At 42.3% G+C, this 12,058-nt stretch overlaps 1 protein-coding gene across 6 annotated transcripts in view; it reads left to right on the plus strand.

Annotated features, from left to right (window-relative positions):
- The window catches only part of Chd2 (chromodomain helicase DNA binding protein 2), a 131,569-nt gene that overhangs the window by 87,486 nt on the left and 32,025 nt on the right, over positions 1–12,058 (plus strand). For all 6 annotated transcript variants that reach the window (XM_005357759.3, XM_013350226.2, XM_026784344.1 and 3 more), the window contains 5 exons: positions 520–612; positions 1,522–1,692; positions 3,073–3,248; positions 7,398–7,439; positions 9,060–9,199. In XM_005357759.3, the coding sequence (XP_005357816.1) occupies positions 520–612; positions 1,522–1,692; positions 3,073–3,248; positions 7,398–7,439; positions 9,060–9,199 (622 nt within the window). The remainder of the gene's footprint in view (positions 1–519; positions 613–1,521; positions 1,693–3,072; positions 3,249–7,397; positions 7,440–9,059; positions 9,200–12,058) is intronic.

The following is a 12,058-nucleotide window of genomic DNA, read 5'->3' on the forward strand; positions in this document are numbered from 1 at the left end:
GTGTAGTTGTGTTGTAACCCATCACTTTATAGTAAAGAAGTGTAGTTGTGTTGTAACCCATCACTTTATAGTAAAGAAGTGTAGTTGTGTTGTAATCTATCACTTTATAGTAAAGATGCACTAGTAGAAATTTTTTTTGTTTTTTTTTAAAGAATATTTTGTGAGCCTCTAAAATTTTCAGGATAGATTCCTTGTTACAGATGTTTATATAAGGAAAGTAATTATTTGCAGGGTTAGGGATTCTGTTTTACTTATTTTCTTTGCTAATTCAAAGCTCTTAAAGAGGAAGGGATCCAACACTGAAGGAGTCTGTATTTCTCCATAGTGATTTTTCCTAGAACTCCTTGAATTTTGCCTCATTGCCTGAATAAGTATCAGTGTGACAGGCTGGGTGTGGAAGATGGAGGCCGAGGCTGTCAGAGTAAATAGTGTCGCTGGAAGGCTGTCAGCGCGCACTGACGTTTTAGCAAATGCTGGGACCACTGCTTTCTCACAGTACTTGTGTCATTTTTGTTCCAGGAAATGGATATAGATGAAATTCTGCGCTTAGCTGAAACCAGAGAAAATGAAGTGTCAACTAGTGCAACGGATGAGCTTCTGTCACAGTTTAAGGTAGGGAGGCCTTTATTTATTACCAGGACCTCCTTGTGTCTAGAGCACTTCCTCTGGTACTAGACTTGCTCTTCTTCCCTTGACCCGAATCAACTCATGCTCAGTGTCATTATGAGTGAGGCTGTTCTGAATGTAGTCTACAGTATCCCCATGAAGGTAACCACAGAAGCAAGCCTTCCTTCCTAGAGTCAGGTGCAGAGGAAAAGACACTAATGAATCAGAGTGCATTGCTAGCGGGATAAGCAAAAGACTGGAAGTATAGCAGGACATGGGAGACATCCATAACATCAGATGTCAGAGATGTCAAAGGCCTAACTCTGCAACACATGAATTTTGAGGGGGCACAAACGGTGAACCTGATTCTACCTCTGTGACTCTCCTCATGTGTGATCTTATAATGTTTTGATTAGAATTGTACATGATTATTTAGATACAAAAAAATTATACATACATAAGTTATTCAAACACAGTCAGCACATTGCTGATTACCATTTTCTGCCTAAGGTTAAAATGCACTTTTGAGTGATGTAATCTTTACATGCGTTCTGTGCTTCTGCTTGTGAAGAAAGTGAGTAAGTTATGGGTTGACTTGAGTGCAGGCTCGGGGCTGCTGCTCGTCACAGTTGAGAGATGCGAGATCATCATGGATGATCAGCTGCCGGATAGTTTACAACAGTTAACAACCTTCAATAAAATTTACGGTCTTTATATTTCTGTATCTAGTTCCCTAATTTTTAATAAAATTTTTGATGAACTTATAAATAAAAGGGTAGAATAGTAATAAAAAATGGTTTTGATTATGTAATATTGTGAGTCTATTACAGTGTTCTAAATTAAAAAGCCGTCTGCTTGGCAGCTAGTGTTTAAAGTGGAGAAATGTCAGATGGGATTGTCCCTGTTCACTTTCAGGTTGCCAACTTTGCAACAATGGAGGATGAAGAGGAGCTAGAAGAGCGTCCTCACAAGGACTGGGATGAGATCATTCCAGAAGAGCAGAGGAAAAAAGTGGAGGAGGAGGAACGGCAAAAGGAGCTAGAAGAAATATATATGCTGCCACGGATTCGTAGTTCCACCAAAAAGGTGAAATGAAAGTTTGCCTTGTGCTATATATCACGGCAGGTGCAGACTAGTCAGGGGTAAGGCCTTGATACAGGCCTGTAGGGGGGCAAGCAGGGAGGCCGGGGCCCAAAGGCTCGTCCTTGTGACTTCTTTCTTAGTCTTCCATGATTGCCTTTCCAAGAAATGCCTGGATGGTTCTGAGTCTACAGAAGTTTGTGTTTTGCCTTTGAGGTTGAAACTGCTGACAATCGTGACAGTTGGTTCTCACAGTTACTGTTTCAGCCTTCAGAGTGCCAGATTTTTTTTTTGTCCTTAAATGTTGACATTACTGGGTCTAAATAGTAAAAGATTATATAACTAATGGAGGCCGTCCACAGGCTGTACAGCTTACTCAGTCTTTCATAAGCATTTTGATACATTCCCCCCACCCAGTTTCACTGAAGTAAGAAAACAAATGTATTAACCATTTTGTTGGAGCTATTAAGCTTATCTAGTATCATTGTAAATCGGCATTATGACCTGTTAAATGGTTACTGCGTGCCAGGTATAGTTCTGGGTACATTTTCTTTCTTTCTTTTTTTTTTTGTTTTTGTTTTTGTTTTTCGAGACAGGGTTTCTCTGCGGTTTTGGAGCCTGTCCTGGAACTAGCTCTTGTAGACCAGGCTGGTCTCGAACTCACAGAGATCCGCCTGCCTCTGCCTCCCAAGTGCTGGGATTAAAGGCGTGCGCCACCACCGCCCGGCTCTGAGTACATTTTCATTTCCTGATGCATTTAATGCTTGTGAAAACCCTTTCTCAGAGAGACTATCATATTATTATCCTCATTTTACAAAGGAGAAAAAGATAAAGAAAAGTAGTTGTCTGTTTATACCAAGTATCATATAGATTATAGTATAAAAATTAACCAAGTATTTTTAATTCAGTATACTTAATCATTGCAAGATCCCTGAAACAATGACAGTTTCTCCCCCCTTATTCTCTGACACTTGACATTTGTTTAAGAAAAACTAACTTGTCATATATGATGGGAAGTCTGAGTGCTAACAGTTAAGCTGGGCTGCTCTTAATCCTTTTTTTTTTGTTGTTGTTGTTGTTGTTGTTGTTGTTGTTTTTTCGAGACAGGGTTTCTCTGTGGCTTTGGAGCCTGTCCTGGAACTATCTCTGTAGACCAGGCTGGTCTCGAACTCACAGAGATCGGCCTGCCTCTGCCTCCCGAGTGCTGGCATTAAAGGCGTGCGCCACCACCGCCCGGCGCTCTTAATCCTTTTATTACAGGACTTGACACTTGACACTCTCTCTGTCTGTCTCAGTACATTTCAGAATTTAAGTACTGCCTATACATGGACAATACCTAAATATACCTCCAAGTCACCACTTGTGACTTTGTCTTCTCCTTTCCAGGCTCAGACAAATGACAGTGATTCTGACACAGAGTCTAAGAGGCAGGCCCAGAGATCCTCTGCTTCTGAGAGTGAGACGGACGACTCTGATGACGATAAGAAGCCAAAGCGCAGAGGGCGCCCCCGCAGTGTGCGCAAAGACCTGGTGGAGGGCTTTACGGACGCAGAGATCCGGAGGTCAGTGGACTCACATGCAGAAGTGTGTGTTCTCGCCTTGGTCGGTGGGCTCCTGGCACCCGGGACAGCGTAGGCAGAAAGAGTCACGAGAGAAGGACGGCAGAGCCAAAGCATCTGAGGTCTTCCTGAAGAGTGCTTTCTTACTTTTCTTCAGGTTTTTGTTTTTAGTTTTGGGTGAGGTAGATCTCGCATAGCCTAGATGGCCTTGAGCCCCTTCTTTGAGGTCCTCATCCCAGCCTTTACCTCTGAGTGCTGAGCTCACAGGTGCTTTTACATCTCTATCTCCTTACTTTTTCTGGTTCTTGAGACTATTTTCAAGAGGAATTTTACGAAAGGGAGACTTACGTGTACAGCACGTATCTGTGTTTATGATAATGGACATGTAGGAGTAGCTCTGCTGGTCACACTGCCCTTGGCTGCACCCGTCCTTGTGAGCATTAGTGGTTTGGATGCCTGATCTAGTCGCTCACATAATACTTTGTTTGGCAGCTTGCCTTTTGTCACTTAAATCGGTTTTAGACATTGAGCTCACTTTTTGGCCATTTGGGGTGGAAATGATAGTGGTATTGCTCATCATTCTATTTTGGTCTGCATCTTTTAAATCTAACTTGCCTCTTGTAAGCATCCTTCAGTTAAATTAGTTTTTCAAAGTCTCCTCTGACAGCTTTTTGCTTTGTCTTCATGCATTATATGCAGTGCAATGTTTTTTTTTTTTTTCTGCGTCCAGTGCTGTCTTTCCTTCTTTGTTTCTCTACCAGTGCCTGCTGTGGTCATTAGGCAGGCTTCAGTGTGCCATTCGAACTGCCTTCTTTCCATTTCCAGTGCTATTTTAAAAAAAAAAATTTTAGGAATTTTTTTGGTGGTTTCCATGGAAATTTCAAGTAACATCTGGATGCATAAGCATTTAACGTTAGTGGTTTATGAAAATCTTGACTGCAGTTGCCTCCTTTTTTTCTCCTTATATACTGTGGTTACTTACGTTTTTCGTATACTGGAAGCCCACAGTTTACAAATCAGCTTTGTGCCATTGTTTATGAAGTTTGGTAGAAGAGTTCAACCAAAAAAACTTGCAAACTGTTTGTATAGCTTCTCATTCAGTGATCTGATTTCTTTGTGTGGATTTGAGCTGCTGCATAAGGCCCTCGCTTCCTCCTGGGGGGGGGCTCTCGTTAGTGTTCTCTTTAGGGTGTGTCTGCTAAGGATGAAGTCTGGATTGTTCATTTTCTGGCAGCATCTTAACTTCTTATTTGTTCATCAAGTTTTTATTCTTTCTTTTTGTTGTTCTGTTTTCAAGTTGATTGATTCTTTTTTTTTCTCACATGATCTTCTTCTGATCCTTTCAGTTTCAGTTTTTGTACTTTTCAATTCTAAAGATTCTTTTTGTCTCCTTTTTAAAATTTTTCTATTTGTTCCTTTTCCTTTGCTCTCTTAGAATCAAACCCAAGGCTGCATGCATGCTGGGCAAGTGCTGTCCTCCTGAACTGCCTCCCCAGTTCTCTGATGTATCTGCTGTCCTTCCATTACTAGGTGACTCTTATTTCTTTAGTTATAACTGCTCTGGTCCGTGTGCGTGTTTACCACAGCAGATTGCTGTCTTCCGAGTTCAGGTGCCAGACGTAAAGAGCAGATTTTCTGCTCTCTTTTGTCTTCTTTCTTTGTACTTGCCCTTCTCTGTGCCATAATTTTGTTTTTGTTTGAGAAACAGATGTTTGTTTGTTTGTTGAGACAGGGTTTCTCTCTGTAGTGCTGGCTGTCCTGGAACTTACTTTGTAGACCAGGCTGCTTTTGAACTCACAGAGATTTATCTGCCTCTGTCTCCTGAGTGCTGGGATTAAAGACATGTGCCACCACTGCCTGGTGAAAGCCAAATGTTTTAAATATCTGATATGGTAACTCTGTGCCGCATAGTCTCCCTCACCAGTTGGGTGCCAGCTTCTCACTGACTTCCCTCAACTGCTTTATAAAGTCTTGTCTTTTTTGTCCTTTGATTCTCTGCTCCTTCAGCTCAGCGATTAGCAGACGACAGGCAGAAATCTCACTTGTTGAAAGCTAGCAAGTCTGCTAACCACTTTGAGGAACTTCGTATTTATCTTGTTTAGTGCTCTATGAGTCTGTCCACAAGTGTACCCTGACTTGGAGGATCTATGTGTGTAGAAGTTAGGACCTTCCAAAAAAAAAAAATTAAAAAAAAAAAAAAAAGAAGTTAGGACCTTCCAAGACCTTTCCTTTGCATGTGTGCAAACCCCCTCATGTGTTGTCTTTTTGATTCCTAGGAGTATGTCAAAGCCTTTCAGGTTATTCTGTGGCCATCTATCTAATTTTCAGTTCTTTTTATTTTTTTGACCAGTGTCATATTATCTCCAGGTGATGTGCCTTATGCCAGTTGTGCTATAAACCTTTGCATACGATTAATGCCAATGACCTGTGGACATGATTGTTTTAATTCACATTAAAAAAGACAAACCAGGAGATGGCCCAACACTTAATAGCACTGGCTACTCTTGCAGACGACCCACATTCGATTCCCAGCACACACCTAACATCTTACAACCTCCTGTAACTTCAGCTCCAGGGCTTCTGACTCCCTCTTCTTGCCTCCCTGAACACCAAGCATACACATGGCATACAGACATTTATGCAGCCAAAATACCCATACATATGATACTAATAAAAGAAAAAGAAACAATTGAAGAAAAGAATAAGAAAAGTAAAACCTGAGAACCCTACTTTTGCATGGTCAAGTCAGAATGCCTTCTCTCTGGAGCTGGTCTGGAGGTGTCTCAGACCGGCCCTCTTCACTGGTGGCTGCTGTGCACAGGTTTCTCAAGAAAGATTTGGAAATAAAGCAAACTGCAGTGACAGAAGCTCTTTGCGTTTACTGAAAGTCAAATGCTTCAGATGGCTGCAGACTTGTGCTTAATTTTTGGGTTTAGAGTTGATCTGGGCAGTTTTTCTTGCTGGTTTTGTTATTTTTGTGAGGAACAACAAATAACTTTATTTTTGGATAACCTTATTGTATCATTGAAGATTGTTTTCACTGTTTTTAGTGCTGAGGTTGAACCCAGGGCCTGATACATGATAGAGAAGAGCTATAATTCCCAGTCTCCTTACTACTTTTACATCTCAAAACCTACTATTTCAGACAGAAAATATTTCATTTTATATTAAGGAGAAATGTCTGGTCGTGGGATAGCCCTCAGGTCCACTTTCCTGTCTGACACTTCACTAGCTCTGGTCATATACAGTGCTGCTATCACATCTTAGTTCCTCTTTGCCTGGTCTTCTTCCTTACATGATACATAGGCGGTTTTCATAGTGGCTGGACATGTTCCAGTGATGTACACCATATGTTGTGCCGTCTTGCTTTTTACTGAAAGGGTAGCTAGCGTGAAATGGTGAGGGGAGATGGGGAATAGTCAGCATGGTTAAAGGTAGAGACAGTGGAAAGACCAGCGCTTTGGTGGAGACAAGGGTGGGCACCAGTAAACAGTTTCCTAATTAGCTTTAAATTATATGTTTATGCATATGTATGTATTGTATATGGCTCTGCTTAATTTAAAAAATCATTTGATGGCCATAGAATTCTTAATACTAAAAAATATTGTTTTTTTAAAATATATATTTATTTATTATGTGTACAATATTCTGTCTGTCTGTATGCCTGAAGGCCAGAAGAAGGCACCAGACCTCATTACAGATGGTTGTGAGCCACCATGTGGTTGCTGGGAATTGAACTCAGGACCTTTGGAAGAACAGGCAATGCTCTTAATCTCTGAGCCATCTCTCCAGCCCCTAAAAGATATTGTGATTGAGAACTCAGCATAGCGCTAAGGGACTGAATTGTCACTGAGCAATGATGTCAGAGTTTCATTGTGGTGGAGCACCCACCCGTCTAAAACAACATGCCAGTGCAGTCGCAGTTCCAGGGCCTGGTTTGTCACTGCGCATAAACTTGGTGTCTGCCCTGAATAGTGCTTGAGCACTGTAAAGTTGGCCTCTTCAGAAACATGGCAGTGTTCACTTGTTAGATGCAGGGATTGTGTCAGCCTCTTGAAAGTTTGTGTGGCTCCTACTTCATGACAGGATGTTGTGGTATTTTTAGTTAATACTTGTGGTTTTTTAAATTCATTTTGTTGATCATATTCTTAGGTTCATCAAGGCTTATAAGAAGTTTGGTCTCCCTCTTGAAAGGTAAGACCAATAATAGATCTGTCTTCTTTTTCCTATATAGCAGGCTTATTTTTTTAAATTTATTTATTTATTAAAGATCTCCGTCTCTTCCCCGAGCAGCAGGCTTTTTTTTTTTTTTTCCTGTGAGGGGAGGTAATATTTTCCATTTAATTTTGGGAGCAGTTTTTCCACCTGTTAAAGCATTAATATACCGGGTGCATGTCCTGTTTCGGAAAGGCGCTACAGGTGGCGGCTGCAGACTGACCATTGGGGAGTTTTGTCTGAGTGAGGGAGATGAGACATGCATGCAGACTGCATGGTAATGCGTAGTCTAGGTGGGATACTTGCGGGAAGGGAGGGAGAGGGTCCATGTGACAGTGCAGGTACTTAGTTCTCTGATACAGGACTGTAGGGGAAAACCCTGTTCTTTGTGATTTCATGATCCAGTAACATGATGGCATGAAGATAATATAAGGAACTTGTGTTATCTTGACAGTACTACAGAAGGTGTGAGTTATCGGTGTTCAGAGTACACATTTGGAGGTTGGGTTTTTAACAGAAGCATCTGGATATTTCAAATAGTTTAGTATCTTGCTTTATATGCAGCTATCCTGTATCCTTCAGATAAGAGCACTGATTTAAAGGACAGGTCAGAATCCTGCCACTTAGAAACTTCTGGATCTGGTGGACATCCCAAGCGTGTGCTTCATTTTTGTCTTTCCTTTGGGAGAGGAAGCAATGATGCAGAGTAGTCCTTTACAGTCAGGCACAGCATCTCTCTGGGACTCTGAGCATCCAGATGTAAAATTCTCATCTTTGAGGAAGTCAGTATAAAACCCACTGGAATGGAAAGTGGGTCTGTGAGCCTCTAGACAGCCTGGTTTTATGTGCTCTGTGATACAGAGGTGAAGTGAATTATGGAGAAGTAATTGCCCTGTGCTTCTAGGAGGACCGCAGTGGCTAGAGCAGGACAGGAGGGAATGAACACAGAAAGGCAAACTAATTTGTGTATTTTTTTAGGCACCTCACATGCAGAGAGCAGTAGGCAGCTCGTTTGTAGAGGAAAACAAAATCAGAGCCTCTTCTCTTTGATAAAAGGGTCACTTTATTTTTGTTGCATATCCCAAGGCAATTCTTTTGTTGTTGTTGTTTTCTGGGACAGGATTCTGTGTGTGTAGTAGCCCTGGCTGTCCTGGCATTCCCTCTGTAGACCAGATTGAGTTCAAACTCAGAGATCTGCCAGCCTCTGCCTCCCCAGTGCTGTGATTAAAGATGTGCACTACCACTGCCAGGCTTTTTTTTTTTCTTAAGATTTTATTTATTTATTATGTATACAGTATTCTCCCTGCATGTCAGAAGAGGGCACCAGAGACCCCATTATAGATGGTTGTGAGCCACCATGAATTGCTGGGAATTGAACTCAGGACCTCTGGAGGAGCAGCCAGTGCTCTTGATCTCTGAGTCATCTCTCCAGCCCCAAGGCAGTTTTTGATGATGAATGTCTTAGGTATTGTACGATGTTCTTGTTGGCCTTAGACTGACTCATAGGGCAAGCAGTTTTCAAGAGCAAGCACTTAAGAGACCTAGAACATTCATGTGAAAGAAAAGTGGCACAGTGTCTTGATCTTTGTCCTTTTCCAGGCTAGAGTGCATAGCACGTGATGCTGAGCTAGTGGATAAGTCTGTGGCAGACCTGAAACGCCTGGGGGAACTGATTCATAACAGTTGTGTGTCGGCAATGCAGGAATATGAAGAGCAGCTGAAAGAAAATGCTAGTGAAGGTAAGTTTAATTGAGGGATTCTTCCATATCTGGTATTCATGGACTGGTTTTTCTGTTAGGAGGTTTTTAAAACCTGTCCTTATAGCCCACACGTACCTGGTGCTTGCAGTTCTGTACTTTGAGTTGCCCTCTGTGAGCTCAGTGTTGTAGACCCCACGTGTCCACTCTCAGATGAAGTGACTTTGTGAACGTATGATGGGATACACAGGAGAGCAGAGCCTGCATATGTTAGCTCTGAAGGGTTGTTATAGACTGGAAACACTGTCAGATGTCGGCTGTTAAATTATGGCAGTTGTAAGACATTTAGAGAATTGAACAAATATTATAAACATTTTGGTTATATTGAGATTTTCATGGCACTAGAATTTGTTGTAATTGGATTGGCCATTTAATTTCTTTCCTTTTAGAAACTAGAAATGGGGCTGGGAGGTGGTGGCACACACTTTTAATCCCAGCACTCTGGAGGCAAAGGAGGTGGATATCTGTGAGTTTGAGGTCAATCTGGTCTACCTAGTGAATTCCAGGATGGCCAGAACTGTTACACAGAGAAGCCCTGTCTTGAAAAACCAAAACAAAAAACAATAGCACAACAACAATAAAACCAGGCAAGTGGTTTTGCCTAATGCATTAATTCTCTTTCTGTTTCTGTGATAAAACATCATAATCTAAATCAGTTTATAAACGAGTAAGTTCTAGATGGGCATGCATTTTCTAGTAGGTAAGCATGGCAGCAGAAGGCAGGCATGGTGGCTGGAACACAAAGTTGAGAGCTCATGTCCGCAAAAGAAAGCCTGAAGCAGAGAAAGCAAACTGGAAAGCAAAACCTCAACGTCGGCCCCCACTGATGTATTTCTTTTTTTTTTTTTTTTAAAGATTTATTTATTTACTTATTATGTATACAGTGTTCTGTCTATCTGTATGCTTGCTGGCCAGAAGAGGGCACCAGATCTCATTACAGGTGGCTGTGAGCCAGAATGTGGTTGCTGGGAATTGAACTCAGGACCTCTGGAAGAGCAGTCAGTGCTCTTAACCTCTGAGCCATCTCTCCAGCCCCACTGATGTTTTTCTACCAACAAGGCTACACCAGCTCTTCCCAAGACCATGTCAGCAGCTGGGGACCAGGAGTTCAGATGCCTTAGACTGTGGGAGCATGTCTCATTGAAACCTCCACATTATACTTGGCTCCTATAGACTTGTTGCCATATTATAATGCAAAAGTCCCCATAGTCTGTCACAGTCTCAATAATTTTTAAAGACCCCAAGTTGAACACATGTTTAAGACTCAGGGCAATTTGTTAACTATAATCACCTATAAAATAAAAAAAGCAAGTTACATACTTCTAATATACAGAGGAATAGTGCCATATCCTTGTATGACCTCAGGGATTGATCTGACTGTGGCCTCAAGGTTATGAAGAAAAGACACACAGAGACAGAAATGCTGGGAGCAGGTGGACTAGACTCTCTGATGGAGGAGCCACAGCACCGGAAGCTCAGAGAGAGCATGCTGCTTATATATTGTTGAACTGGGAGGCAGAGTTATTTCATACAGCTGAACAAGGAAGCAGGATTATTACATACAAACAAGGAGGCATGGCTCATAATATACAGCGGAATTAAGGAAACAAAGTTTAGCTAATCTCAGTAGGGGAGTAGTCTTCAGGCCACACATACCCTTCTGTACACACTGTCAGTATTCACACTCAGACCCAAAGGAAGGTTTTGCCATAGTTCTGAGCCTCGTCTGTGGAAGGTTCACCATTGCCATGGGGATGAGGCATTGGAGTCCTCGACGTAGCCATGGCCATGTCAGCAGTACATGTTTACTCAGGACTTCATCTGCTCCCCACAGAATAGAATATCCATTACCATCCAAAAGGGAGGAATGAGGACATGGGAGAGACTGGACCAAAGCCAGACCAAACCCACCAGGGCAAGCACCAAATCTTGTAGCCTCTGTGTTCATACCATAGGGTTTGAAGGGCTCTGCTCCTCCAGCTCTCTTTTGGGCTGGTTCCATTCTCTCTATGCGCTTTCCTAGGCATCTCCTGAACATGTCGCAGTCTCGATCACAATCCAGGATTCACTTTCCCAGCTTTACAGTGGCTTCTCACAGCCTTGAAGGGATTCCTCTAGCACGTGCTGCCCGCGTTCACTGGCTGTCTGAAGTCATGGAGGAGGAATACACACACAGCCCCTTCACTCTTGCACCCTTCATGCCCCTACAGCCAGTTACCACGTGGAGGACAGTGTTATCTTAGGCTGGGCCCTAGTATGCTTGAATCACATTAGTAGCAGCCTTGTTTGCAGTTGCTTTCTAGGAGCAGAAAACTCTGAAGCCCTTTTCCTTGGCTGTTTAGCCTGTGGGGGTAGTGGGTGGGGTCCAGGAAGACCCTTCCTCTAACCCTGAGTGCTGGGATTTTAGGGTGTTCACCTACCTGGCTTGATGAGGTGCTGGAGATCAGAGCCAGGGTTTCAAGCACAGCACCAGCTGAGAAAGTAAAAGTAATCATTGAAGATAATAGCTATACTTTAAAAACGTTTTAAATTTATTTATTCACAGCACAAGTTCAAGCAAGTTTGTAATGTACTTTGTCATGTTTACTCCTCCTTACTCTCCTCCATCCCTTGCCCACTCGTGTTGAACAAGTTCCCCTTGTACATCCAAGGTTGTTTTATGTCTCACTGAGCTTACATAGGATTGCCTGTGAATTTAGGGCAGGGACTCTTTAGTGGAACATCAGCATTATCTTCCAATGAATAAAACAATTCCCTCAACAACCATTAACTGCCAATAGCTCCTGCAGGAGGGTGGGATGGGTCATAGGAGCCCCTCTCGCTCTCTGTGATGGAAGCTGA

The sequence above is a fragment of the Microtus ochrogaster genome, chromosome 22 (genome assembly GCF_000317375.1).
Source record: "Microtus ochrogaster isolate Prairie Vole_2 chromosome 22, MicOch1.0, whole genome shotgun sequence".
NCBI lineage: Eukaryota > Metazoa > Chordata > Mammalia > Rodentia > Cricetidae > Microtus > Microtus ochrogaster.